This window comes from Aedes albopictus, chromosome 1 (genome assembly GCF_035046485.1).
Source record: "Aedes albopictus strain Foshan chromosome 1, AalbF5, whole genome shotgun sequence".
Classification (NCBI taxonomy): Eukaryota; Metazoa; Arthropoda; class Insecta; order Diptera; family Culicidae; genus Aedes; species Aedes albopictus.
Genome location: NC_085136.1, coordinates 297,976,348 through 298,004,343, shown reverse-complemented (window position 1 = coordinate 298,004,343; position 27,996 = coordinate 297,976,348). Strand labels below are relative to the sequence as shown.

The window sequence follows — 27,996 nt, the reverse complement described above, 5'->3', positions numbered from 1 at the left end:
AAATTGAATATACAAACCTTCAGTTATGGTCGCATCTTCATCTTCCTCGTCATCATCCACAAAGTCCTCCAAACTCTCTTCCGCTTCCTCCGACTCTTCCCGGTCCATCCGTAACTCCAAAGGCTGTTGATCACTAAGAGCTGGAGCAGATATTACAGTTTCGTTTTTCGAACTCGCCAACAGCCCACTCTGCACAGCCAGTTCTCGAATTGCCCGCAGGCTTGTCCTTACATCTCCCCGTCGCAAGTCACTTATCCTCTGCAATACATCCAAATAGGTCAAACCGCCCGCACTGGTCACAGCTATCACAGTCACTAGAATCAGTCCTGTCAGGATCACCTGACCTCCGCCGCCCCTCATTCTGGACATTTCGATCTTCCTCGCTTTGTTTCACCACCGTTCAGAACCACCGTTCATCGGAATCAAAGATCAAACTCGCAAAACCATTAGAACTCTTCTTCAACTTGACTCAGCAAAACGCGGTAAAACGATCGGAACCCGCAAAAACCGATCCGATCTGGTTAGGATTCGCGGCCGGACTAAATTGGAAAAACCATTACGATCAATAAAACCATCGAAGGGAAAACCCATCATCGGTTTCCAGCTTGGGGCCCATCCCCAACTGAGGCAGTCAGTCAGTACAGTGCAGCGCAGTGCAATTCAGTGTTTGCTGTTGTGGGTGATGAGCGAGTAAACGATGCATCGATGCACTTGCACAGAAAGCAAAAGAAAAAAAAAAACTGCAAAAACTGCAGGAGTAGCTATCTAATGGGTGAGATGCACGCTATCAGCTGCTAATGTTGGTTAAATTGAGTGATGATTGGTACCCCTGTGGTGCTAGTTTAGTTACGCAATTTTGTTGCAGAGAAAAGTGTTTTCACTGAATAAGTAGAAAAGAGAGTATTTGAATTCCCTTGAATGTTGGAGTATGTTCCACCGAAAATTCTTTTGACACGTGTTTGAATGTACATACTCAACTCTCCGAAATTCGACCGGTACATATGCATTTCATTCAGTTTGTAACATTTTCAAAATTTAAAAATTAGGGGCTGGAGAGTTTCCTCGACCTGTCATTCCATGAATACCTGCATACATACAAACAATTATTTGTACCACATCATAATTAGAATAACACATTATCATCAAAAGATCGCGATTATCGCCATAATCGGTTTGTGGCTGCAGCTCTCCATTCTCGGTCACGCCAGATCACGTTTAATCCTTACCTAGCAGCAGTGAATGTCACAAGGTGCAGACCATTATCGTTGAAAACGGAATGAAGACTTTCTGTTCATATGGCATGTCGAAAGAAACTTTATGCAATTCAGTATCATATTTTTTTTTCTAATTCATTTTGGTATCATAACGGCCATTTTTTTCCGAACTGGTTCATTATGCAACTGAATTGAGTTGCATAATGAAAAATAGTTGCAGAATGTTCATAATGCAACCCATTTGAGTTACATTATAAACATTATGCAACTCAAATAGGTTGCATTGTATAAAATCATTGGAATAATCCCCGGAGGAATGCTAAGACGAATTCCGGAGGAATTCTAAGTGGAATCCTTGGAGGAACTCGGTGAGGGATCCCCGAAGGAATTCTAGGAGGAATCTCCGAAGAAATTTGAAGAGGAATCATCATAGGAATTTCAAGATATTATCCCAAAGGAAATCCAGAAGGAATGACTGATAAAATATCAGGAGAAATCTCCGAAGGAATTTTAGGAAGAATCCTCGAAAGAAGAACCCATCAAAAGAAACCCTCGAGGAATTCTAAAAGGAATTCCCGGAAGATTCCAAAAGAAATCCCCGACAGAATTCTAGGAGAAATTCTCGAAATAATTTTAGAAAGAACCACCTAAGAAATTCCAGGTAGAAATCCTGCAGGAATTCCAGGAGGACTCCCAGCAGGAATCTCCGAAGAAATTGAAGAGAAATCACCAAAGCAATTCCATGAGAAAATCCCGAAGGAATTCCAGGAGTAATCCCCGACAAAATATCAGGAGGAATCCCCGAATGAATTTTAGAAAGAATCCGTGAAGAAATTACAACCGAAATTCCTGCAGGAATCCCAGAGGTCACCTCCGAAGGAATTCCGGGAGGAATCTCCGAAGGAATTACAAGCGGAATCCTCAAAGAGGAAACCCCGAAGGAATTTTAAGACGAATCCCCATAGGAAGTGGAGGAGGAATCTCCAAAGAATTTTAAGAAGGAATCCTCGAAGGGAAGAATCTTCGATTACCAGGAGAAAATTCCCAAAGGAATTCTAGGAGAAATCACCGAAGAAATTCAAGAAGGAAATCCTGAAGGAATTTCAGAAGGATTTTTTAAAGAATGAAATAAAGAAACTCCGAAAAAAAATCTAAGAGGAATCACCAAAGGAATTCCAGGAAGAAACCCCGAAGGACTTCCAGGAGGAATCCACTACGGAAAATCAAGAGGAATACTTGAAAAAATCCCAGGAGGATTTGATGAAGGAAGTCCAGGAGGAATCCCTGAAAAAAAAAATAGGAATGGAATTCTCGTAATTCTCAGGAGGAATCCCCGACGAAATATCAGGAGGAATCCCCCAAAAAATGTCATGTGAAGTCCCCGAAAAAACTCTCGAAGGAATCCCCAAAGGAATTTAAGGAGAAATCTTCGAATTGATTCCAGGAGGAATCCCTAACGGAATTCCAGGAGGAATCCCCGAAAGAAGTCCTGGAGAAATCCCTTAAGGAGTATCCTACGGGATTCCTGGAAGAATTTCTGGAGCAATTTCTGGAGATATCCCCGAAGAAATGAAAGGAGAAATCCCTGCAGGAATTCCAGGGGGAACCCATGAAGGAATTCTGGGAGGAATCTCTGAAGGAATACTCAAAGGGTTTTCAAGAGGAATTCCCATAGGAAGTCCAGCAAAAATCTTCGAAGGAATTCCTGGAGGATTCTCTGAAGGAATTCTAGGAGAAATCACTGAAGCAATTGCAGAAGGAAATACTAAAGGAATTCCAGAAGGAATTCCATGAGGAATCACTGAAACAAATCCAGGAAGAATCTCCGAAGGAATTCTAAGAGAAATCGTTAAAGAAATTTCATAAGAAATCCACGTTAGAATATCAGGAGAAAGCCCCGAAAGAATTTCAGCAGGAATTTATGCAGGATGTCTAGGAGGAATACCAGAAGGAATTTCAAAAGGAATCCCCAAAGAAATTTCAGGTGACATTTCAGAATGAATTCTTTGAGGAATCCCGAAGGAAATCCAAGAGACATCCTTAAATGATGTGCAAGAGAAATCCCTGGAGGAATTCTATGAGGAATCCAGGTGAATTCTCCGAAAGAATTTCAGGATTCCAGGGGAAGCTCAGCGGGGAAGGATTTTCAGCGGATCTTTCCTGGTAGGGGGAAGGATTTGCAGGAGGTATTCTCTTCACAGCAAATAATTTTGTAATATCCAGGCGCGTAATTTCTGGTGATGTATTTATTTTCGAACGTAATTTCACTCGGTTACATCGTTTCCCAACAATTATCACACTCACCATGCACACCCTGGTTGGCACCGGAAAGTATCAACAAACCCATTCCAGCAGATACCTAGAAGCAGTATCATATTTATCACCTTCCTTCTATCTCGGTGAAATAGCTGAGAGGTAAGGGATGTGCCTCTCAACCAACGGATCAGTGTACGAATCCATGGCCAATATTTTACTTATATATGATTCATCCATAGATCCGGTTCTAGCGATTGCTAGACCCACTATCAAGCTGCGGCGGCTAATTTGTTGCATGAAAATGATGTAATTGTTTACATCACTTTTACGACGCGACTGATGTGCAGCGAAAATGATGTGATATCACAAGATTTTTTTTGCTGTGTTAATAATTCCATAAGGAAATCCTTGATGAATTCTTGTAGAAACTCCATGAAAGATCCCTTAACACTATCCTGGAGATATGCCTGATTATAATCCTAAGGGAATTATTGAAGGAACTCCTACAAGATTCCCTGTAGGAACTCCTGTATGAATTCCTGTATGGGCTTCTGGAGAAATCGCTGATGTAACTCCTGAAAGCATCCGTGAGTCTTTCTGAAAAAATCTCAATCTAACTCTTTAGACTGTTTCAAATATTGTACATACACTTTGTTTATCTAATAAAAATGTGTGTTTTGATGATTTTAAAAAAATGTTTTCACAATACAGTATATTGCATTCCACATGCTTACGTTTCATGTGAACTATCATGATATGTATTTTGTAAAACATTCGAGTTCATCAATTATTCACTTCATGCTTGAAAAATTAATTTGCACAGGGGTATTCTCAACATTATTTCTTACTAAATTCCAAAAACTATCTTACTCTTTATCACATTTCCTACCTCAACAGCTTGTCTAAGAAATACCGTCATCAAAACCTGGGAAAATTCATGATGCCATTTCCAAAGATTTTTTATGAGATCAATTTTTTATTTTTTCAATATTTTTCTATGCAACGTAAGGACCTCAATACAGTTGCTTAGCGTTTATGAACACATTCCATTACAACTAACACAGGTCTAATCGGGTTTATTGTTTGTTGGCACATAGATGCTGATCAGGCTGTAGTTGAAAAATTTGCCTCAAAATGACGCATTTCACTTCTACTTTATTTGGTAAACAAATGCTCAGTATCACGTTTCATATCATTGCACTGCTATTCACCATTGAAAACGAAAAGACCACACACGCAATCGAATCAACAAATAATATAAAAACTCTTCCAATCATACCGGCAATAAACTGCTCAATTTAACGCTTCTCATGGATCCCGAAAGCGTTCCCACAGTCGAGCAAAAAAAAAAAACACCACCGCTACTCAGCGGTCCTCAAAATTGGAAAACTTCGTCGGTCTGTCAGCGGATGCCCATTGTACTCTTCATCTCTACACACGCACTCCAGTCGAGCGGAACGTGCCAACACTCTACACTGCCACTGTCACATGTCCGCATGCAGCAAATTGGCTGCATCGCGCCGCGCGTTCAACCATCTAACCATTTTAGTCACACACTTTGTATCGGTGTATAATTGAAAGTCATTGACGACAATGGGCATCTTCGACCAAGACGACGACACTCGACAATAGCGGGTAGCGGGCGCGAAAAAACTCTTCAGACATTTGAGGGGGTGCGGTGCGGAAGGCACAACACCCTGTTAATAGTGAGCATAATGAAGTTTAAAATTGTGACTATTTCCAGTATATGGGAATCGTATCACAAGTAATTAATAAAAAATATAGTAGTTGTTTGTGACTAACAGGCATCTTCAGTGAGTGAGTGTTGATGACTTTCTATTTTTAAGCGAAAATGACGCCTGTAACTTCAGGTTACCACCACATTGAAACATATAGTAATCATGCACGTGCCTTCATACGCATTGGAAATTTTTCTTCGTAAATTGGACTTCGTGGCCGAGCGGACAGCGATATCAGACGTTAAGACGTTAATAATTCTAAACGAATGCAAATCTTTTGAGAACTCTTCAATTAATTGTTGTACCCTAAAGCGTGTGGAAAAACTCTGTGACTTCTTCCTGGGATTACATCAGAAATTCATTCAAATTAAAGAAACATTTCAGAGATTTTTTCAGAAATTGGTTTCAGGATTTCCTCAGAAATTTTTTCAAGAATAACCACACAAATTCGCTCCGAAATATTTCTACGGGATCTTCGAAATGATCTATAAAACATTCATTCGAAAATATCCCACTGAGATCTCTTTAGTCTCTTTCAGAGATAATTTCAGATACAGTCAGGTTTTTTTACGCGGTTTTCATTTACGCGGCCGCGTAAATCAAAACTCCATACAAAAAAAAATCATTATCTTATTTTTGCATGATTCGTCGAGAAATGGTGGGCCTTTTTTAGTCGGTTTTTTTGAATTTTGAACTGAGTTTTTTTACGCGGTACGTATCCCCCGCGTAAAAAAAAACCTTACTGTATTTTACTAGCCATCCATGAATTTCTTCATACATTATTAAACAAATCTTTGAAAGATTCCTCCAAAAACGGTTATAAAAAGATTTTCTTATAAAACCATGTAAAATTTCAGAAAATCAGCCATGGATTTCTGTGAGTAGCCCCACAAATATTTTTTCAGAAATTTCTCTAGCAGTTTTTTAAGAAAATATTGAGATGATTTTGGAAAAAAATGCCAGGAATGCCGTCGGAAATTTCGTTGAGAATTTCTTCAGGAATTCTTCCAGGAATTGCTTTAGAAAATTCATTAATTCCTACAAAGGTTACTCCAAAGATTTCAAAAAATCAATTATTGAACGGTTTGTAAAAACTTCCTTGGATTCGAAATTGTTTTATATTTATTCAGAGAGTTTTCCGGCAATTTCTTTCAGAAAGTCATCCACGGATTCCTTTTGAATATTCTTTCAGAATATCTTGCTTTAAAAATTCCTCTAAAATTTCTTTCAGAAATTGTAGAATAATCTCCAGAAATTTTTCAAAGAATTCCTCTAGAAAAGCTGCCACGTGTTTCCTCCTAAATGCCTCCATTTCTCCGGAAATCATCAACGGATTTCTAAAAAAATAAAAGTCCAGGGAATGTTTTTTTTTCTGTAAATTCTTTCTGAAATTATTTATAAGACTCCTCCATAAATTTCTTCAAGGATTTCACTAAGAATTGTTCAATAGGTGTCTTTTAAATTGCTAAATTGCTAAAACCAACCAAAATTTCTGTTTATTTATATTCCTTGTTTTTTTTGTGGATTCTAACATCCTTCAAACACCAAGATTTCTTTAGGAAACTCCTTCATTGGATTCTTTAAAAATACTTCCAGGGATTTGTTGAGAAATTTCTCCAAGGCTTCCTTCAAATAGTTCCGCAAAAAAATCTTCAAAAATTCCCTCAAGAATTCTATCAGATAGATTTCCATTAGTTCTTTTCCAAACTCCGTCAGGGAATGATTCTCTGGATTTGTTCAGGAAGTCCTTCAAAGCTTTCTCCAGGGATTCTTTCCGAAAATTTTCCACAGATGTTTTTCACACATTCCCTTAATTATTTTGTTCAGAGAAAAATCCAGTGATTTCTTCAGAAACTCGTACAAATATTTCTTATAGAAGTAAACGATACATATGTTAAGAAATTGCTCTAGGGATCTTGTACCGACTTTTCGAACCCTATAAGCAAAATGCCCTCTTCGAATGAGTGTTATCAGTTATGTAGAAGATTACAAGTGGTAGTCGAAGTACGCGTATCAGTCAAAGGATAGGCAAAATAGGGCGGAATTAAAAGGTACGAAACTGATTACCCGACTAACATTTTTGCTGTATAAGAGCTTAAGAAAGCTTTCCTCGAAGAACGTCAGCTCCATAAGCTGCTAAACAACTACTTTTGTTTGTAGGGATACACTAATTCGAAAAATGCTCTAGGGATGCCGGGCATTCTAGGGATTTCTCAAGGCATTTATCCATAAAATCTAGCAGAACTCCACTATAGATTTTTGCATTATGATTTTCAGTGGTGAAGGCAGGATTTCCGATAGACATTTTGTTGGGAAGTGTCTAGAGAAATTGCACAAAATGCTGGAAGAATTCTTTAAACAATTTCTAAAGAGTGTTTTTTGAATCTTCGGAGGATTGTCTTTTCGAAAAACTCCTTATTACTAAACTGGAGTTGGAGATTCTTGAAAGAAGTTTTTGAAAATTTTCTGGAAGGATTCTCAGACAACAAATTTTGAATTTTTCTTCATGCAAAAAAACAAAACTCCAGAGATCAATAAATGTTCCAGAAGATTTAATTAAAAAATTATCTGTGGGTGCCTTCCAAAATTGCTTCATGGATTCCTTCAAAAATTACTGTCGGAAAAGCGCTGTCTTAAAATTTTTCTTCGAATGAGTGTAATTAGTTTCGTAACACATCAAGATTTCTTCTAGAAAATCCTCCACCAGTTTCTTCAAAAAATCTTCCAGGGATAATTTGATAAATTTCTTCAAATATTTCCTCAAGACTTTCCTACGAAATTCACCAAGAACTATTTTAGGTAGATTTTCATGGGTTCCTTTTCAAACTGCGCCTGGGATTTATTTAAAAATTCATCTAGAGATTGGCTCAGAAAGTCCTTCGAAAGTTTCTCCAGGAATTCCTCCATAACTTTTTTTTTATTCTTCAATCACTTAACCTAATTTACAGCTCTATTGTCCACTAGGGCACTGCGTGAGCGATTCCAATTGGAAGCTGTACATACACTTTGTACAGCTCCTAAATATATTCTATTGCTAATTGTACTACATCGAACTGGTGGCCGTTGCGCTGCTTTCACTTCTACCCTATCATGGTAGAATGATGAGCTCGAGGATGTTGATGTGTGGCTCTTGTTTCTTTTCCTGTCCGATTGGGGGTCCATTATGGGTTGCCGTTCGCCAATGTCCAAGTATCCGGTTCATCTGAGCCATGGGCTCAGAAGAGGATCAGTTTCAGCTGCTCTCAGGGGGAAATAGCAACTGACGAAAGTGCTGGGGCTGGGATCGAACCCATGATCATCTGCTTATGAAGCAAACGTGTAGCCACTACGCCACGGGCTCCGGCATTCCATAACTTTCTACACGAATTCCTTCAGAAATTCTATCAACGATTTTTTTCATAAACTCTTTCAATGGTAATTTTCCAGAAATTCCTTCAGAAACTCTATATTTCTTCGAAAAGTCTACGGAAAAATTGTTCTGGAATGCTCTAGAAATTTTAGGAATTTATTCAGACAATCTTGCAGATATTCCACCATAGATAATTGCATTATTGCTTTCGGTGATTCATGCACGATTTTCTCTAGGTATTCGTCAATGTGTTTCCCCAGAATTCAATCACGGATTCTCCCGAGAATTTATTCAAAAATATTCCCTGGAAATACCGTTACAAATATCTCAGAGGTTTTCTTCTGCGAATACTTTTAAAAAATTCTCAATTTTTTTATTGAAGGGTTTATTCAGGAATTTTCCTAAAGAATCCTCAATCATTTTTTTTTATAAGGAATCTCGCCAAGGCCTACCCGAGCAGTTTCTGCAGCTATTTCTCCAAGAAGTTCTTTCGAAATTGCTCCTGAGATTCATTCAAGAATTTTGATTTTTTCAGACAATCTTTTAGAGATTCATTTTAGCGTATAACTGGGACTTCTACAGGCATTCTTTAGAACATTTCTACAAAACCTTCTTCCGAGATTTTTTTCAGAAGATCTTAGGATTCAGTCAGAGATATCTAAAAGAATTCCTGCCGATATTCCACCAGAGATTTTTCCGAATTTTTTCGAGAAATTGCACAAACATGTAGGAAGAATTATTTAAAGTATTCCTGAAAAGTTTTCTTAAATTATTCTCTGGAGGATTGTATGAAGGAGAGGTTCCCTCTTACTTAACAAGATGTTTTTGTAGGATTTTTTTGGAAAATTTTCTGAAGAGATTCCTGGATAACAATTTCTGAAGCAATCAGTGAAGTAGTCTCTGGTAGAATTCCTGGGTGAATAGGGCGGATTCAAATATGACGTCCAAGAGGAACTCTGGAAGTAATTCCGAGGAAAAATTTCTCGAGACATTTCTGCAGGGATTCCTGAAGGAATTTGTAGAATAGTTTCTGAAGGAATCTCTTAAAAAATGTCGGTCGACATCCTTGCAGAAATCGCAGACAAAGGTACTGGTAGAATTCTTGAAAAAATCACTTAATAAATTTCTGGGAGATGCCTGACGGATTTTCAGCAGGAATCCTTGGAAGAACTTATGCATACCTATGTAAGATTAGTTATTAGAATTTATTTATTTATTTATTTATTTATTTATTGTATGACATCAACAGACAACACAAGTCCTAATGATGTATAAATAACTTAACCTAACTTATTTCCCTATCGTTGTTACAATAAAAGTAAAATAAAAAACCCAGATTAATCCACCTAGTGGTGATAGTGCCTTTCTCGTCAAATATGTACTCAACATTTTTACCGGCCATAAGCCGAAGCGTTCCTGAATCCTGAGAATACTCTTGAACGGAATAAATCTCATTTTCTTCTTTTGTCACAGTGCTCGTTGACTCGTCAATGGGGAGTGGAGTTGATAAATAATTAATGTATTTGATGAAAAAATTCTCAAAAAATAATCAAAACCGCTTAACTCATCGGTTTTGATAAAAAAAATCTGAAAGACTCGAATTTCACTTTAAAATTGAAACATTTATTGGTTTATTTATTTGTGCCCTTCTTCAAAATGTTGAATTCCGACCAAAATTTCCAAGGGGGGACCCCTCTGGACTTAAGAGAAAATCGAAATTTGTGTCAGCCTTATTCAGAAAAGCAAGAATTTTATCAAAGCCATAATTGAATTTTGAAACTTATTGATGGCTCATATTCCGATGCTATGCTAAACGTATTGGCCGAGCTGAAAAATATCAAACCTCTCAGTTGACTGCTTGACCACCTTCACTAGCACTGGATGCCGATCATTATCATTTTCAGTATTTTTTTTTCTGCGCACTTTAGCCTATATTTTATTATCATTAGTTATAATATTCATGTAAAATTTGACAAAAAAAAGTGCAAGCAAGCGAAATTTCCCATATTAAAGCCCATTCAAATTTCAACCGTGTTACAGAGCGCGAGGGCTCAACCAGCTGCATCAAAATTGTTCACAGTAACTGTAGACGCAAAAGGGGATTGTTGCTATAAAATTTATTTTTTTCCATACAACGTTGATCAATCCTACTGCATAATGACGCCTCAAGAATCTAATATGATGTAATTTGACAAGATCGCTTAAATTTTTATCAAGATTTTGTTCTTTAATTAATATGTGTAATTCACTTGCATCGATTTTGTTCACCTGCGTAATTTCAGCAATGGATCAAATCCTGATTCTGCAACACTGCCGGTAATCTTAAGTGTGGTCAGAGACAATTTTATTGCTGCCCGTTTATCTGGATAACGAACATTTTTGATGATTTGATGTTTCGCATGCATGGGTTTGGTTTAGTTTTTTAATTGGTCATTTCCGACGGGACACCTGGAACCGGTTCCGGAACACAACCGGTTTAGATACGGTATGAAACATTTTCCTGCTTACCGTTCATCTGGTTATCGAAAAAGCCGCTCTTCGATGTGTCACATGCGTGGGTTTGGTTCACCTTCTAAATATCGGCCACTTCCGGAAGGACATCTGGAACCGGTTCCGGAGTACAATTAGTTCAGATATAGTCTGAAACTATTTTCTTGCTTACCGTTCATCTGGTTAACGAAAAAGCTGCTCTTTGATGTGTCGCATCCCCTGGGTTTGGTTCACTTTTTTAATTGGCCTCTCCGGCAGGATATCCAGAACCGGTTCTGGAATACAATTAGTTCAGATATAGTCTGAAACTATTTTCTTGCTTACCGTTCATCTGGTTATCGAAAAAGCCGCTCTTTGATGTGTCGCATGCTCAGGTTTGGTACAATTTTTTAATTGGCCACTTCCGGCAGGACATCCGGAACCGGTTCCGGAATTCAACCGGTTCAAACATGGTCTGAAACTATTTTCCTGCTTACTGTTCATCTGGTTATCGAAAAAGCCGCTCTTTGAAGTGTCGCATGCCTAGGTTTGGTACACTTTTTTTAATTGGCCACTTCCGGCAGGACATCTGAAACCGGTTCCGGAACACAACCGGTTGAAACATGGTCTGAAACTATTTTATTGCTTACCGTTCATCTGGTTATCGAAAAAGCCGCTCTTTCATATGTCGCATGCCTAGGTTTGGTACACTTTTTTAATTGGCCACTTCCGGCAGGACATCCGGAAGCGGTTCCGGAACCCAACCGGTTCAAACATGGTCTGAAACTATTTTCCTGCTTACCGTTCATCTGGTTATCGGAAAAGCCGCTCTTTGATGTGTCGCATGCCTGGCTTTGGTTCACTTTTTTAATTGGCCACTTCCGACAGGACATCCGGAACCGGTTCCGGAACAGTACCGGTTCAAACATGGTCTTAAACTATTTTCCTGCTTACCATTCAACTGGTTATCGAAAAAGCCGCTATTTGACGTGTCGCATGCATGGGTTATGTTCACTTTCTTATTTGGCCACTTCCAGCGGGACACCCGGAACCGGTTCCGGAACACTACCGGTTCAGATATAGTCAGAGACTATTTTCCTACTTCCCGTTTATCAGATAATCGAAAATGCCGTAGTTTGATGGGTCGCATGCATGGGTTTGTTGCATTTTCATTTCTGCCCCCTTCCTGGGGTACCGGTCCGGAACACCTAAATGGCCATAACTCCGGAACGGCTGGACCGATCTGAACCATTTTCAATAGGAAACAATGGGACAATGTACCCCGTCGAATGAACCATCGGTCGTTGAAATCGGTTCATATTTACTATCTAAAAATGAGGTGACCTTTTTGTACACATACACACACACACACATACATACACACACACACACACACACATACATACACACAGACATCACCTCAATTCGTCGAGCTGAGTCGATTGGTATATAACACTTGACCCCTCCGAGGGCTCTATCAAATTTTCGTTTTTGGAGTGAACATATAGCCTTTCGGTACACCTTGGTGTACGAGAAAGGCAAAAATTACATACAAAAACACGCACACAAAGAAAAAATAATATCATTACTCGTCATGAAGAAAAACTGAATACAGCCTTAAACTTTCGCTTGATCGTTTCCCTGGAAAGGTTGAAGTCGAACACAGAGGCTACATTGTTAAACGCCCGTTTCAAACCAGTAATGGCACTCTGCTGTCCGTACACAGTCCTACGCAAAGGAGGCCGTAGCCAAGGTCGCAACATCACGTTATTCCGCAGTGCTCTTGGACGAACATACAAATCGACGGACTGCAAGAGTGCGGGGCAGTTCATCCTTCCCTGCAACAAGTCCACAATGACCATTGCTCGTGCAACGTTCCTGCGCACCTGTAGGCTCTCTAGGTCAATCAATTGGCACCGACTTCTGTAACTAGGCAGTCGCAACGGATCGCGCCATGGGAGTCGGCGGAGAGCAAAGCGGATAAAACGACGCTGAACAGATTCTATCCTCTCTATTCCTCTTAGATGATGAGGATTCCAAACCACGTTACAATACTCGAGCGTCGATCGAACTAGCGAACAATACAGAGATTTCAAACAATACACGCTTGTGAAGTCCTTGGCGATCCTAAATATGAAGCCCAACGTTCTAGACGCTTTTTCAACGACAAAGGAAACATGTTGTCTGAAGCTTAGTTGTGAATCCAGAATCACCCCCAGGTCCTTCACATCATGTGCACGCTGAATCACGGTGTCGAAGAGCTTGTACTGGAAAATTATAGGTTTACGAATTCTAGCGAACGAAATCACGGAGCACTTCACGGGATTTACCACCATTCGGTTTAATATGCACCAGTTCATGAATGCATCCAGATCCTGCTGGAGGCAAATTGTGTCTTCGATAGAGCGAATCAGGCTTCTGCAGGCCAAACTTCTGCAGGGAATCCTGCAGAAAAAAAGCAAATCCTGGACGAATTCTGATGAAAAAATGTCTATTAGAACTACATCTTTTGAAGAAATCCTTGAAGGAGTTGTTCAAAAAAAAAACCTAGAGAAATTCGTAGAAGATTTTTTTATGAAATTTTTGGAAAAAAAATCCTGGAGAAATCCCTAACAATAACTTCTGGTGGAAATTCTGTTAATGTTTCTGGAGAAATTCCTTAGATTTTTTTGAAGAAATACATGCAGGAATCTCCGACCAAATCTCCAAAGAAACCCGTGGACTAATTCCAAGATGATAATTTTGAGAAATTTCTTGAGAAACTTTTGAGAAGACCTGAAAAAATTTTCTGGAGAAAGAATCTCTGGAGGAATCCCTGCAGAAATTAAAAAAAATGGGTAGGATTGCAGTCTAAAGAGATACCTCGAGGAGTCTATAGAAGAAAATTTGCTGAAATCATTCATCGAAATCCTGTAAAAATCATTTTTATACAAAAAAGAAATCCATAATTTTCATAAATACTGAAAGAAACCCCAAAGGTTTTCTGGAAGTGGACTAGGTGATAATCGTGGAAAAAAATCCGAAGAAGTACACGGGAAGGAATACATTCTATTGAATTCTTGAAGGTATCTTTGAAAGAAATTTTGCTGAACTGAGAAAAGGTTTTCAAGTTCTAGCGATGGCTACGAATATATGTATGTGAGTAATTTATGAAGAGATAGAAAGTAGGTCAATAGAAGAAAGATTGTTTTGACCAGTGCTGAAAATGTCATTTCTACATATCTAAATTCAATCACATTCAGCTCACTTTAGAAGCTCAACCTGAGAATATGGCGTATGAAAAATTTGTGCGGCAGGACCAGTTTTACAAGAAAGTCACGAAAAAACCGCTCTTTTTTTAATATTTAAGGTAAATGTCACGGACTGCCTTCGAGAAATGTCAAATGATATTCACCATGAAAATCATTGGCATTTTTCGAAGGTAGTCCGTGACATGTATCGCAAATATTCGAAAAATAACGGTTTTTCTGTGACTTTCTTGTAGAGTTGGTCTAGCTGCACAAGTTTTTCATATATTTACCATCTTCTCAGGTTGAGCTTCTAAAATGAGCTGGATGTCGTTGAATTTACATATGGCGAGATGACATTTTCAGCACTAGTGTTAACCCAAATGGTCGACTTCAAATTTTCTCTGTTTATCGATCACTTGGGTTGAAATAAGCTACATACAACTGAGCCAAATGAATATGGCTCGTGTTTTGAATCGAACAACTTGGAGATCCATTTTACCCCAACTCTCCCCCACTTACATGTAAAGAGTCACAATCTGATCGGATTGTGATCAGCTTGGTAGCCAGCGGCGTCTTCGTCGCCTTCGCCTTGGTTCAAGTCCAAGATTGATTTCGAACGAAATAGAAAGTGCTAAAATTAGCAAATAACAAGATGCGAACCTAAGGGTGCCTGCCTGTTGCTCGTTTTGATTTGGAAAGCGTGAAAAATTGTCAATGCGGAGTAATTTGCGCCATTGTGCGAGGTGCGAAAACTGGTTGACGAAAGTGATCATTAGTCCGTGATCAATTACTTCAAGTGGTGGTTAGCCATTGACCCTTTCGAAGATGGTTTCACAAATGAAGCCAAATGTTCGCCCCAAGTAAGGAAAATTGATTTAAATCATTCATGAGATGTAGTTTATTGCTCTCGTCAAATCGTAAACTCAGATTGACGTGTGGTCGAATGACCATTCGGATTTCAGATAATGTCAGACATCAAGTCATCAACCCTGCAGAGATGGGCTGAATCGGGCAGGTATTTGGCGCAGATATTTTATCAAGAAGTTATCTTTGTAAATAGTTAAAACGAATAATAACCACCAAAGTTCTGATTCCACTCTCGTCTGTCCACTTCACTCCTCCAAAAGTTCCTGATCGCTTCACAAAAGAAAGCACAATAAAACGCCGAGCACTTGGCATGTTATTTTCCACCCAGTGAACCCGTCAGCTGTTGTATGAGAATTCCTCAAAACCAAGCAATTATTGGGGGAAGTTTAGATGCGTGTTTCAACTTTCCGTAGGTAGGTACATGCCCGCGCAGTCCTACTCAGTAGTGCGTACTCGATCTTCCAATCGATAGAAACCCTCAATTATCACTTCGGGCGAGATTCAAGCCGTTGCAACGCCGCCGCCCCGACAGCACCAAGAGAAAATTGCGCCAACATGTGAAACTGTGTTGTGCTAGGTAGGCTTCTTTCTCGTGTCTAAGAGGTTTTTTTTTGGTTAGGCTCGCTAATACAGACGTCAAATCGATTTCCGATTTGTCGAAACTGGGTGAGTAAGTTTACACAAATGCGATCCGTGGTGGAGCAGTCGTCGGTTGGGGGAGGAAGGAGGCTGAAGGCGAAATAACAAGTGCACTTGGTGAGATGATTATGGTTGTTAATGCAAATCAATCGGTTAGCGGCGGCAGCCAGCAGCAGCAGCCGCCTTATTAGAAGCGGAGAAATTAATTTCTTGCGTATGCATGCTAAGGGCGTGGTTGCGAGGTGTTGATTTTGATTTGTACAAGATTAGGCGATTTTTTTCAATTTTCCATTGCATTCCAACGAATAACAAATTCTAGGGAAACACTCTAAAATCTTCATTTGGGTGAAGGGTCAGAAATGGTTAATTCTCGTAAATGGATTTCAAGGTGCGTAGTTTTGAAAAGAATTGACGGGAATTTAAGAACAGCATATGTGGGATTTCAGAGCGTTTGTAGAGGCTTCATAAGGTATCAGAGGGTTTAAGAACGAGGAGCTTTAGGGGGTTTCAACGGCTTTTATGCAATTCAGTATGATAATATCCATTTTATTGGACTCGTTTCGGTATCATAATGGCCAATTATTCCGAACTGGTTCATTATGCAACTGAAATGAGTTGTATAATGAAAAATAGTTGCATAATGTTCATAATGCAACTTATTTGGGTTGCATTATGAACATTATGCAACTCAAATGATTTGTATAATGAAAAAATCATTGCACAAAAGTTTGTATGGAACTCGTTGCAAAACTCGATTTTTTCAGCACTCTTCGTATTTATCCAACTCGGCAAGCCTCGAGTGCTGAAAAAATTAACTTTTTGCAACTCGTTACATAAATAACTATTGGGAGAGCTTTATTGGGTTTCATAAGGCGTTTCATAGAGCTTAAGGGGATTTTAGGGGGCTTTTTTCTCCCTTCTTGGGGGAAATTAAGCCACTGCTCAGGGGTTTAGAGAGTTTCAGTGGCTTCAGAGGAATTCAGACCGGGGAATACAAGGACTTCCAAGATCTCTTCAGGGGGTTTTAGTGGGGTTTCTAAGGGGTCTCATGGTGTACTGTAAAGGGCTTTCAAATGTTTCAGGGGGTTCCCAGTGGTTTGGGAAAGTTCCCTGTGGTTCACGAGACCCAAAACACACTTGTCACAGAAGGGTCACGGCGGCACAGGTTTTTATTGCACAGAAGCCACTATGACTAGAAGAAAGTCACCGTGACTTATGCGCAACAAAACCCGCGCCACCGTGACCCTTCTGTGATAAGTGTGTCACTTGAGGAATTTCTGGTAATCTCAGGAGGGTTTTAGAGGAGCTTCAAGATGTTTTGGATTGCTCCAGGGGAGTTCTCGAGACTTCCATGGGGCTCCCAGAGAGTTCAGAGAAGTTCCCGGGTGCTTCAAAAAATGTCAGATACTTCCAAGGGGTTTGAAGGGTTTCAGGGAGTTTCACGGGGCATTAGAGGGGTTTTCGAGAAATTTTGTCAAGAAATAGCTCCAGAAAATTTTTGAGAATATCTTTTAGAAATTTCCAAGGGTATCTCCAAATTTTTTTAGACAATTCTTAAGAATTCTTTTTAGAAATTCCTTCATAGTGCAATTTTTCGAAGAATTTCTGAAAACTCCTGAAGGAATATCTGAACAAGTCACCGGAAACTCTACAGCACTCCCAGGATGTATGGTTCTGATGGAATCGCAGAAGCAATCTAAAAAGAAATCATGCGATGAATTTCTACAGGAATCGAAGGAATTTCTCAAGGAGTTCTTGTAAAATTCTTTGGGGGAATTTCCATTGAAATTCCTAAGAAAGATTTTTGAATCAAGTTTTAAAATTATTTTTAAGAAACTCCATGGAGATAATTTTGAAAAAATCGCTTGCTGAAGTCCCTTAAGTAATTCCAGCATGACTTTCTGAAAGAATCCTTGAAGAAGTTTCTGAATTGAATAAAAATTTTGGGAAGTACTTTTGATTGAATCTTTGGAGGAATATCTGGAGAAATCTCAGGAAAATTGTTGAAGGAATCCCCGCAGGAATTTCTGGAAAACCTCATAAGGGAACTTCTCGAGAAACGCTGTGTAGAACTGGCAGACAAATTTATTGAGCAATTTTAAGGAAAACTCCTGAAAACTCCAGGGCAATATGTGGACTAATTTCCGAAAAAAAATGTAGGAATACTTGCGCCTAGAAAGCGTTTGTGTAAAGTCCTAGAAAAAAAACTTTCATAAAGAATCCCTTGAGAAATTCTTGGTGTTATGCTGAAAGGAAATGCTAGATTAATTTCTGGGGAAATACATATATATGGAGGATGTCCTGAAGAATTTTTGCTTGAGTTCCTGCATGAATTGCGCTTAAAGTAATAATGCCAAAAATTTCAGAAGGAATTTATGCTTGATTTTGTGTATGAATCCTTAAATAAATTTCTGTACACATTCGTGCGAAAATTTCTTAAAGATTCCGTGAATGAATTCCTGGACAGAGCTGATTTGAAACCTGAAAAAAGAATTTCTAGAAGAATCCCTGTAGAAATTTCTAAAGAAATTCCTGAACAAATTTCCGATGCTTATGTAAGCGAAACCCTTGAACAATTTCCTCAGTAATTTCTGGTGGACTTTCGGAAAGAACCCTCTAAAACTTACCTTAACCTACCTCAAAATTTCTGGAGAAATTTCCGGGGAAAATCATGAGACAATATTTGAAAGAAGCCCTCGAGAAACTTTTTTTAAATCCTTGGAAGAATTTCTAAAAAAAAAAAAAAAACGCCAGAGGAGTCTCCGAATGAAATTTTGGTAGATTTTAAGACTGAGTCTGTGGAATAAAATCTTAAGGAAATTTTGGAAGAATTTCTTAAGGAGTCTGTGGAAGAAGTTTTAAGGAAATCCGTGCAGAAATTTCTGAAGGGAACTTTTGGTTTTCTCATAGAATATCTGGAAACATTCCTGAAGGAATCCGTGAATGACTTACTGGCAGAATTCTCGTTCGTTTTTTTTTTAATTGGGATAAATTACTGAAGTATCCTTCAACGGAAATTCTGAAGCAGTTCATGGAAGAAGTTCTAAAAGAACTTTCAAAACAAATCAAAAGGAATTCGTGGAGAATTTTATGGAGGAATCCATGAATCAATATTGAAAGAAATTCAGAGAATGTTTTATGAAAAAAATAATCTAAACTAAGATTTTTCTAAAATCAATGGATGAATTTCTGAAGGAATTCTCAGTGAAATCCAGAATGATTTTCTGAAGAAATCGCATGAGGAGTTTCTTAAGAAATCCCTGGAGGATTTTTTGAAGAATTTCTGAAGATATCTATGCATGGTTTATCAATAATTTTTTCTTCGATAGTTTTCTAAAGAAATCTCTAAAAGTTTTTTTTTAAGGAATCATTATGGAATTTCTGAGGCAAATCATGCAACATTTTCTAAGATAATCTTTGGGGAAATTTTAAACAATTAGAGAGTGAAAATCTTAATTATTCCTTGTGAGAAAGTTAAGAAATCCTTAAAGAAAATTTCCGAATGATTCTTGGATTGAATTTTCAAAAAGCTTGTTGATGAATTTGTGGGATGCCAAGCTCATTCCCAAGGGAGGAATTTTTGATGTTAAACTCCTCCCGTAATCAAAGCTCCATATACTAGGCAGTGCCTAGTAGGCACACTTGCGCCTTTTACTAGAAATTCGGAAAACCCCTTCCTTGTCGCCTTTTCTGTACACGGGCCTGGAGGACGGAAAAATTAGCTTAGCTTAAATGACTGCACATAATGGTTGTAGCGTGATTCTACAAGGAGTTCCTTGTGGGATTTCTCTAGAAGTTCCTTCAGATATTCCTATAGAAGTTTCACCAAGGATTAACTCAGCTTTTTCAGAAATACCTGCAGGGTTTCCTTCAGAAATTCGTTCAGGAATTCTTTCAAGGTTTTTTTTTAGAAATATAATCAGGCATACTTCCAGGATTTCCTTATACGATCTCTTATAGAATTCCTACAAAAATTCCTCTAGGATTTCTTTCCAGGAATCCTTCAGGATTTCCTTTTGAACTGACGCCTGAAATTCTTTCGGGGATTGCTCCTGGAAATTCTTCGGAAATTCATGCTGGAAATCCTTCGCGTATTTCTTCTTGAAATACTTCGAAATAACTTCTAGGATACCTCTTGCAAATCCTTCGGGAGTTATCCTGCAAATCCTTCTGAAGTTCCTCCTGGAAATCCTTTGAAGATTGCTTCTGAATATATTTTGGAGATTTCTCCTGGAATTCCTTCGGAGGTATTTCCTAGAAATCCTTCAAAGATTCCTTCTAGAAGTCTATAGGGGAATTATTCAGAAAATCCTTTGGGGAACATGAAAAACCGTCGGGAACTCCTGTTAGAAATCCTACGGGGAATACTCCTGGTAATCCTTCAAGGATTCCTCCTGGTAACTCTTCGGTAGTTCCTCCAGGAAATCCTTCGGGAATGTTGCCTTGATTTTTTCTAAGGTTCCTCCTGGAATTGCTTCTAGGATTCCTACTGGGAATCCTTCGGGGACTCCTCCTAAGAATCCTTTGGGGTTTCCTCTTGCTAATCCTTCGAGGATTCCTCCTGGATGTCCTTTAGGGATTTCTCCTAGTAATCCTTCTAAGATTCCTCCAGGTTATCCTTCCAGGATTCCTTCTGGTTATCCTTCCAGGATTCCTCCTGGAGATTCCTCGTGGATTCTTCCTATAAATCCTTCGGAGATTCATCCTGAAAATCTTTCAGTGATTCAGGCTGGAAATCCCTTGGGGACTCCCCTGGATAATCCTTCGAAGATTCCTTTGGGAAGTCCTTTGAAGATTCCTCCAGGTTATCCTTCGAAAATTCAGTCAAGAAGTCCTTCAGGTATTTTTCCTAGAAATCCTTCAGAGATTCCTCCTGGAAATCCTTCGAAGATTACTCCTGGAAAATATTTGAGGATTCTTCCTGGAAATCCTTTTAGGATTCCTCCTTAAAACCTTTCGAGGATTCCTCCTGGAAACCCTTTGGAAATTTCTCTTGGAAACCTTTCCGTGCTTGCTTCTGTAAATCTTTCGGAGGTTCCTGTTGAAGATTCTTCCTGGAAATCCTTCGGGGATTCCTTCTGTAATTCCTTCGGGAATTCCACCTGGAATTCCTTCAGAAATTCTTCTGCATTTTTTCCCAGGGATTTCTTCTGAAATTCCTTCGGGAGGTTTTCTTGGAATTCATTTGGGAATTCCTTTGGCGATTCCTCCTGGAATCCTGGAACTCAGCAGTTCCCTCAGCGATTAGTCCAGGTGTCCCTTCTGGCAAGACCTGTACTTCCCTTTGACGGAATTCATCTTAATAGGCGCCCCTGCGCCTTTTACAGAGAATGCGCAAAACCCCTTCTTTTTCGACCTTTCTGTGCATGGTCCTGCATCCAGGAGGAATTCTTTCAGTTATTCGGGAATTTCTTCTGAAATTAGAATTTAATATCATATAAATAAGAAATATAATCGACGCACAGGTCGTATGAAAGCACAAAAAAAAATACATTAGTTGTTTTGCTTATATTTGGGAGAGGGCTTACTGGGATCTCAAGAGCTGGTTACTCAGCGAGTAGTAACTTGTAGTAAATAACCTTGATGCCATCACTTTCGTATCGGTGACCTTTTTTAACAAATCAATAGAGGAGTCACGGCAGCGCTGGTTTTGTTTGCGCCTAAGTCACTCTGAGTTACTTCTAGCAAGTAAGAAGTTATTTGTTAGAAGTAAGTCACTGTGACTCATGCACAACCAAAACCAGTGCTGCCGTGACTCTTCTGTTACATGTTGTGTTGTTAAAAACGGTCACTGTTTGTTCCAGATAGCATAAAGTGTATTTTTTTAGGAAAACGGAAAATTCAAAACAAAATGGCAACATGAATACGCTTCTTAATGTTCCGACTGACCCACTTGTCCACGTTACATAATCCACATCATTGAATGATTGGCATATGGTTACATCGTCAAATAATTTTCACATTTTGCTGCGCCCGATTATGTTTTGTTGGATAAGCAAGCCCACTCTTTACGAGCTCGCATCTCAGGAAACGCATCAAAGCCCAATTGATTGGAGCATAATTGTTCAAATGTCGGTTACTGGGTACCGCCAAGCTTTATAATCGATTGTTTTCCCTCATATCATTGGTGGAGAGCACATGCGGTATGTTTAACTATTCACTGGTTTTGATGATGGAAATCATAAGTGTGTACTGAAAGAGAAACCAACACACCGTCCGTCTCTCCTCGATGGTGGATGTATGGGCTTTTATCACTGCCAGTCTAAAGAAATAAAATATCGGTCAGAAAACCGCGTATTGTTGATAACAGGCAATGATTGAGTTCCGAATGATCGCTCCAACTAACGGGAAGACAAGCGCACATAAAAGTAAATGTAATGATAAATTGTTATTCCTAAGTTTGGATTTCTGCAAGTTATTCGTTCATCGACGGGCCCGTAGCTTGTAGCTCCCAAGTACGTGGCAATTTGTCCAAACAATAAGTTTTTTTTTTGCGCCTGCGCACTTTAGAACCGTGACGCTTTCAATCCGCTTCTGCTAAGAAAAAATGTTCTTTTCCTTTTTCTCTTCTAGACGTAACATCCCAAAATGGGATAAAGCTTTATTCTTAGCTGCTATGTGACTTCCACAATTATCAATTTAGAACTAGAGCTCCCGCTCTGCCAATGATAATTTCGCCGGTCATTTGGCCGAACGCCATTTGGCAAAATGCCATCTGGCCGAAAGGGTCGTTTGGCCAAATCATGATCAAAACAATTCAGAGGAAGTTTTTGACATTCCAACTGCCAATATGATTCTCAGAAGTATTTCCTTATTTTAATCATAGGCTATTCTTTCTAGTATAAATATTCAGGGATTAGTTGGCGTTGATACTGCCAAAATATCATCAAAGAATTTTCCTTCATTGAATCATAGGCTGTTCTTTCGAGTTATACTGAGACGGGGAACAGTGGCATGGTCACTTGACTTTATCATTCATTTTTCGGCCAAACGACATTCGGCCAAATGACCCGGAACCATTTCGCATGTGTATATCGTGTAAAAAGTTGGCTGTTTGTGATATGATGCTTGCAAATTATGAAATCTGCACTCCACTCACAAAGCAACGAACTGTGTTGTTCTTAATCCAAGTATTCCAACTTCAGTTACTACAATTGAAACAATTCACTTGGACCCGCCTTCCATCGGTTTCCTAAAACCGTAAACCAATAACATAAATAACCTCATCAAAGTTACATGAATCGCATTTCATGCGGGTGCAATAGCTTCTCGAAACAATATTTATGCGGCAGCAATTTCTCGCTAATGGGCATTAAATTCACCTTCACATATCCGTATCATATCAGCCGGAAAAATTGGCTTCTCAAATTAAAAGAAAATAAACACACTCACCCCGTCCTCGGCTGGCTGGCTGAGATATTTCTCTTTTTTTTTTGCTATGCTTTGACGGACCGGAGGATCGGCCCCATTCGCTGTGAATAAAATAGAAGAAAAAAAACCCTAATTAATCCACCTAGCGGTGATGGCGCCTTTCTCGTGCCTTCGAAAACACATTTCAACACAACTTAAGTGACATGTTGATGAATATTGCACTTTCATACGTTTAACAGAAATTCATTTCTTGACATCAGAGATCATATCGTTTATCTGGTTTTTAATTTTTGAGCCGCCGTTTAGGATTTAAGTCCGGCAGCTTGGAAATTATGGTCGCTATTCTTGGACTCCAGAATTCTTCCTCATACCAGATACACCCATATTGAATGGTTTTAGAGTCCAAAACTTCATTAAACAGCCACCATTTTGAATGTTGAGACGCCTTCTTTGATATTCTGGTAGCTATTTTTGAACTCCGGTTGTCTTCCCCATACCAAATAGGCCCATATTGAACGGTTTTAGAGCCTAAACCTTCATTAAATACCTGCCATCTTGAAGTTTATGCCGCCATCTTGAATTTTGAGACGCCATCTTGGATAATTTAATCGTCATTTTTGGACTCCAGACTTCGTCACAATACCAGATATACCCATATTGCATGGTTTTAGAGCCTAAAACTCCATTAAACAGAAGTCATTTTGAGTTTTGAGCTACCATCTTGGATTTTAGACCACCATCTTGGATACTCTGATTGTCATTTTTGGAGTCCAGATTTCTTCCCCACATCATACCCATACTGCATGGTTTCAAGTCCATAAATTCCATTAATCAGTCGCCATCTTGAATTTTTAAACGCTGTTGGATACTTACCGCAGTGGACTGTATTGGGTGGGGATATGGGGCTGGCTATTGGCCGGTTTGGCGTCACCGAATGTGCTCACGTCCCCGCAGAGACGGAGCCAGGTGGGAGCAGGGGTTTTGGGAACTCCTTCCCGGGATGCCCTCAGGCTGTGAAAATTTGGGAGCGATTGGTTGCGTCCCCGTATTCCGCATTGCGATTGAAATTTCGACACTGATTCTTCATTGAGGCCTAACTGTCATTTTCGATTTCTCTTCATCGATCCTCTCTTTGTGTTATTACGGGAAGTGTATTAAATTTTCCAAAGATTTTTTGGTTGAAATGCGAAGACGACGACTACATCTTGCTCTAGAAACAAAAAGAATAATAATTTGTTTTGATCAAGTTTTTAGCGAAAGAGAGAGTCGAGTCACTTTGCGGTCTTCGGCAAATTTTTTCGGCTTATCCTAGGCTATACTTTAACGTCAATAGTTACATGGTGTTAGACAAAAGAATTCAAATTTTGAATAAAATGCAGAAAAGTACGTTTTCCCATACTACATTCCATACCAATTTCAATCGCAAGGCGGAATACAAGGACGCAACCAATTGCTTCCAAATTTTGCACAATTGTTTTGGACGCTAATACAGATTGAAAAAACTTTGTTCCGGGTTGATGCGATCAAAATTAAGTTTTCTCCATACAACGTTGACCCACTCTAATAGACACATACAGACGTCATCTCAATTCGTCGAACTGAGTTGATTGGCATATGTGACTTGACCCTCCGAGCCTTCTATCGAAAATTGATTTTTGGAGTGAACATGTAGCCTCAGTACACTTCGGTGTACGAGAAAGGCAAAACAATTCTTTCGAGCTTATTTGCTTTAGTAAACTAAGTTATTTAACTAAACCAATAGATTGAAAGATCTTCTTTGGTAGAAAATTAAATAAACTTTTGAATAAGGGTTAAAAAGCTCCGATAAGTTTGACCGTTTTCAAGTAATAACCAATTTGAGGCAAGCAAAGTTAAAACATGTAAAGTTCAATTACTACGTAACGGTTGAGATTTAACCATATGCGTACACATTTTTTTCACCATTTATGATCCTCTATCACTCCTTAAAAAGTTTGCATTCACCCATCGGGACCCCCCGGAACCGGTTCCGGAACACTACCGGTTCAGATATGGTCTAACACTGTTTTTCTGCTAACCGTTCATCAGGTTATCGAAAATGCCGCTGTTTGATGTGTCGCATGCATGGGTTTGGTTCACTTTTATATTTGGCAACTTCCGGCGGGACTTCCGGAACACTACCGGTTCAGATATGGTCTGATACTGTTTTTCAGCTTACCGTTCATCAGATTATCGAAAATGCCGAGGTGTGTGTGTCGCATGCATGGGTTTGGATCTCTTTTGTATTAGGTCTGGCGGGACATCCGGAACCGGTTTTGGAGCACTACTGGTTCAGATATGGTCTGAGACGATTTTCCTGCTTACCGTTCATCAGGTTACCGAAAATGCCGCTGTTTGATGTGTCACATGAATGAGTTATGATCAATTTTATATTTGGCCACTTCCGGTGGGACACCCAGAACCGGTTCCGGAACACTACCGGTTCAGATATGGTCTGATACTGTTTTCCATCTAACCGTTCATCAGGTTATCGAAAATGCCACTGTTTGATGTGCCACATGAATGAGTTATGTTCAATTTTATATTTGGCCACTTCCGGCGGGACACCCAGAACCGGTTCCGGAACACTACCGGTTCATATATGGTCTGATACTATTTTCCTGCTAACCGTTCATCAGATTACCAAAAATGCCGCTGTTTGATGTGTCGCATGAATGAGATATGTTCAATTTTATATTTGGCCACTTCCGGCGAGACACCCAGAACCGGTTTCGGAACACTACCGGTTCAGATATGGTCTGATACTGTGTTCCTGCGAACCGTTCATCAGGTTATCGAAAATGCCGCTGTTTGATGTGTCGCATGCATGGGTTTGGATCTCTTTTATGTTTGGCCACTTCCGGCGGGACATCTGGAACCGGTTCCGGAACACTAACGGTTCTGATATGTTCTGAGACTATTTTCCTGCTTACCGTTCATCAGATGATCGAAAATGCCGTGGTTTGATATGTCGCATGCATGGGTTTGTTGCATTTTCATGTCTGGCCCCTCCCAGGGGTACCGGTCTGGAACACCTAAATGGCCATAACTCCGAAACGGCTGGACCGATCTGAACCATTTTCAATAGGAAACAATGGGACTATATGCCGCGTCGAATGAACCATCGGTCATTAAAATCGGTTGAGGTTTACTGCCAAAAAGTGATGTGAGTTTTTTGTACACACACATACACACATACACACACACGCACACACACACACACATACACACATACACACATACACACACACAGACATCACCTCGATTCGTCGAGCTGAGTCGATTGGTATATGTGACTCGACCCTCCGGACCTTCTATCAAAAAGTCATTTTTGGAGTGAACATATAGCCTTTCCAGTACACTTAGTGTACGAGAAAGGCAAAAAATGTACAACCGCATTCGATCCCCCAAAACGACGACGACGTCTCATACATTTAAAAGCCTACCCCTCGGGGGCGATTACTCAATTATATTTTCGCGGCCACTTTCATCGGCATCGTAAACCATTTACCTCGAACAACGCAAGCACACCCTCGGGCACTGCCGAGCGTGGATAGATAGTGCGCCGTACGCGTTGTTTATCCATTAGCTGATGTAGCTGAATCCCACGAAATTTCTCACTCATGGCGGTGGCGCGCGCATCTTCGTCTTGTGCGATTCGTCTGGACCACCCACACTCCCCCCATCCATGGCGTCGTCATCGCCGCTGCCGGGAGGTGAGGCTCTTATCGCGGTTTTGATGTGATAATTGTAGCAGCTAATAACTATCGTCTTGCATAGAGCCGCAGTTCCATTTATTGTGGCGGGCGAGATTACGTCCATTAACGTGAGAGTATGATAAACATTGCATGTAGCACGCACTGCTGCATACTCTCGGACCAAAAATTGTATATCGCCTCCGATGGACTTTGTAAGATGTGATAAAATAAGCGCAAGTTTTAGAGAGTGCTCATCACGTTTTTCCTTTTAGTTCAAATACGGATGATAATTGTTCCGTCAGGTGCAATCACTACAAATAAACAATTTGTTCAGTAAATACTAAACTTTTGAAGATAGAGGAATATCAACATTCATGAGCAGCTCGAACGCTAGTACGGAAGCTGCCCAAGCCATGACGTCAAGATCATCATAAATCGCTCAGCATAGCTTTTCATGATTCTCTGCAGAATCCTCTCAGAGAGGATTCTGCATAAAATCCTGAGAGAATTCTGCAGAGAATCCTGAGAGGATTCAGCAGAGAATCCTGAGAGGATTCTGCAGAGAATCCTGAGAGGATTCTGCAGAGAATCCTGAGAGGATTCTGCAGAGAATCCTGAGAGGATTCTGCAGAGAATCCTGAGAGGACTCTGCAGAGAATCCTGAGAGGATTCTGCAGAAAATCCTGAGAGAATTCTGCAGAGAATCCTGAGAGGATTCAGCAGAGAATCCTGACAGGATTCTGCAGAGAATCCTGACAGGATTCTGCAGAGAATCCTGATAGGATTCTGCAGGAAATCCTGACAGGTTTCTGCTGAGAATCATGAGAGGATTCTGCAGTGGATTCTCTGCACAATCCTCTCAGGATTCTCTGCAGAATCCTCTCATGATTCTCTGCAGAATCCTCTCAGGATTCTCTGCAGAATCCTCTCAGGATTCTCTGCAGAATCCTCTCAGGATTCTCTGCAGAATCCTCTCAGGATTCTCTGCAGAATCCTCTCAGGATTCTCTGCAGAATCCTCTCAGGATTCTCTGCAGAATCCTCTCAGGATTCTCTGCAGAATCCTCTCAGGATTCTCTGCAGAATCCTCTCAGGATTCTCTGCAGAATCCTCTCAGGATTCTCTGCAGAATCCTCTCAGGATTCTC

General features: G+C 39.7%; 1 protein-coding gene and 1 long non-coding RNA gene across 2 annotated transcripts in view; both read right to left on the bottom strand.

Annotated features, from left to right (window-relative positions):
• The window catches only part of LOC134287601 (uncharacterized), a 36,750-nt gene extending 36,198 nt beyond the window's left edge, over window positions 1–552 (bottom strand). The window contains exon 1 of the mRNA XM_062849696.1: window positions 18–552. Coding sequence (XP_062705680.1) covers window positions 18–369 — 352 coding nt within the window. The 5' untranslated portion in view covers window positions 370–552. The remainder of the gene's footprint in view (window positions 1–17) is intronic.
• Window positions 1–27,996, bottom strand: part of LOC134285716 (uncharacterized) — a 279,906-nt gene that overhangs the window by 151,747 nt on the left and 100,163 nt on the right. The window lies entirely within an intron of this gene.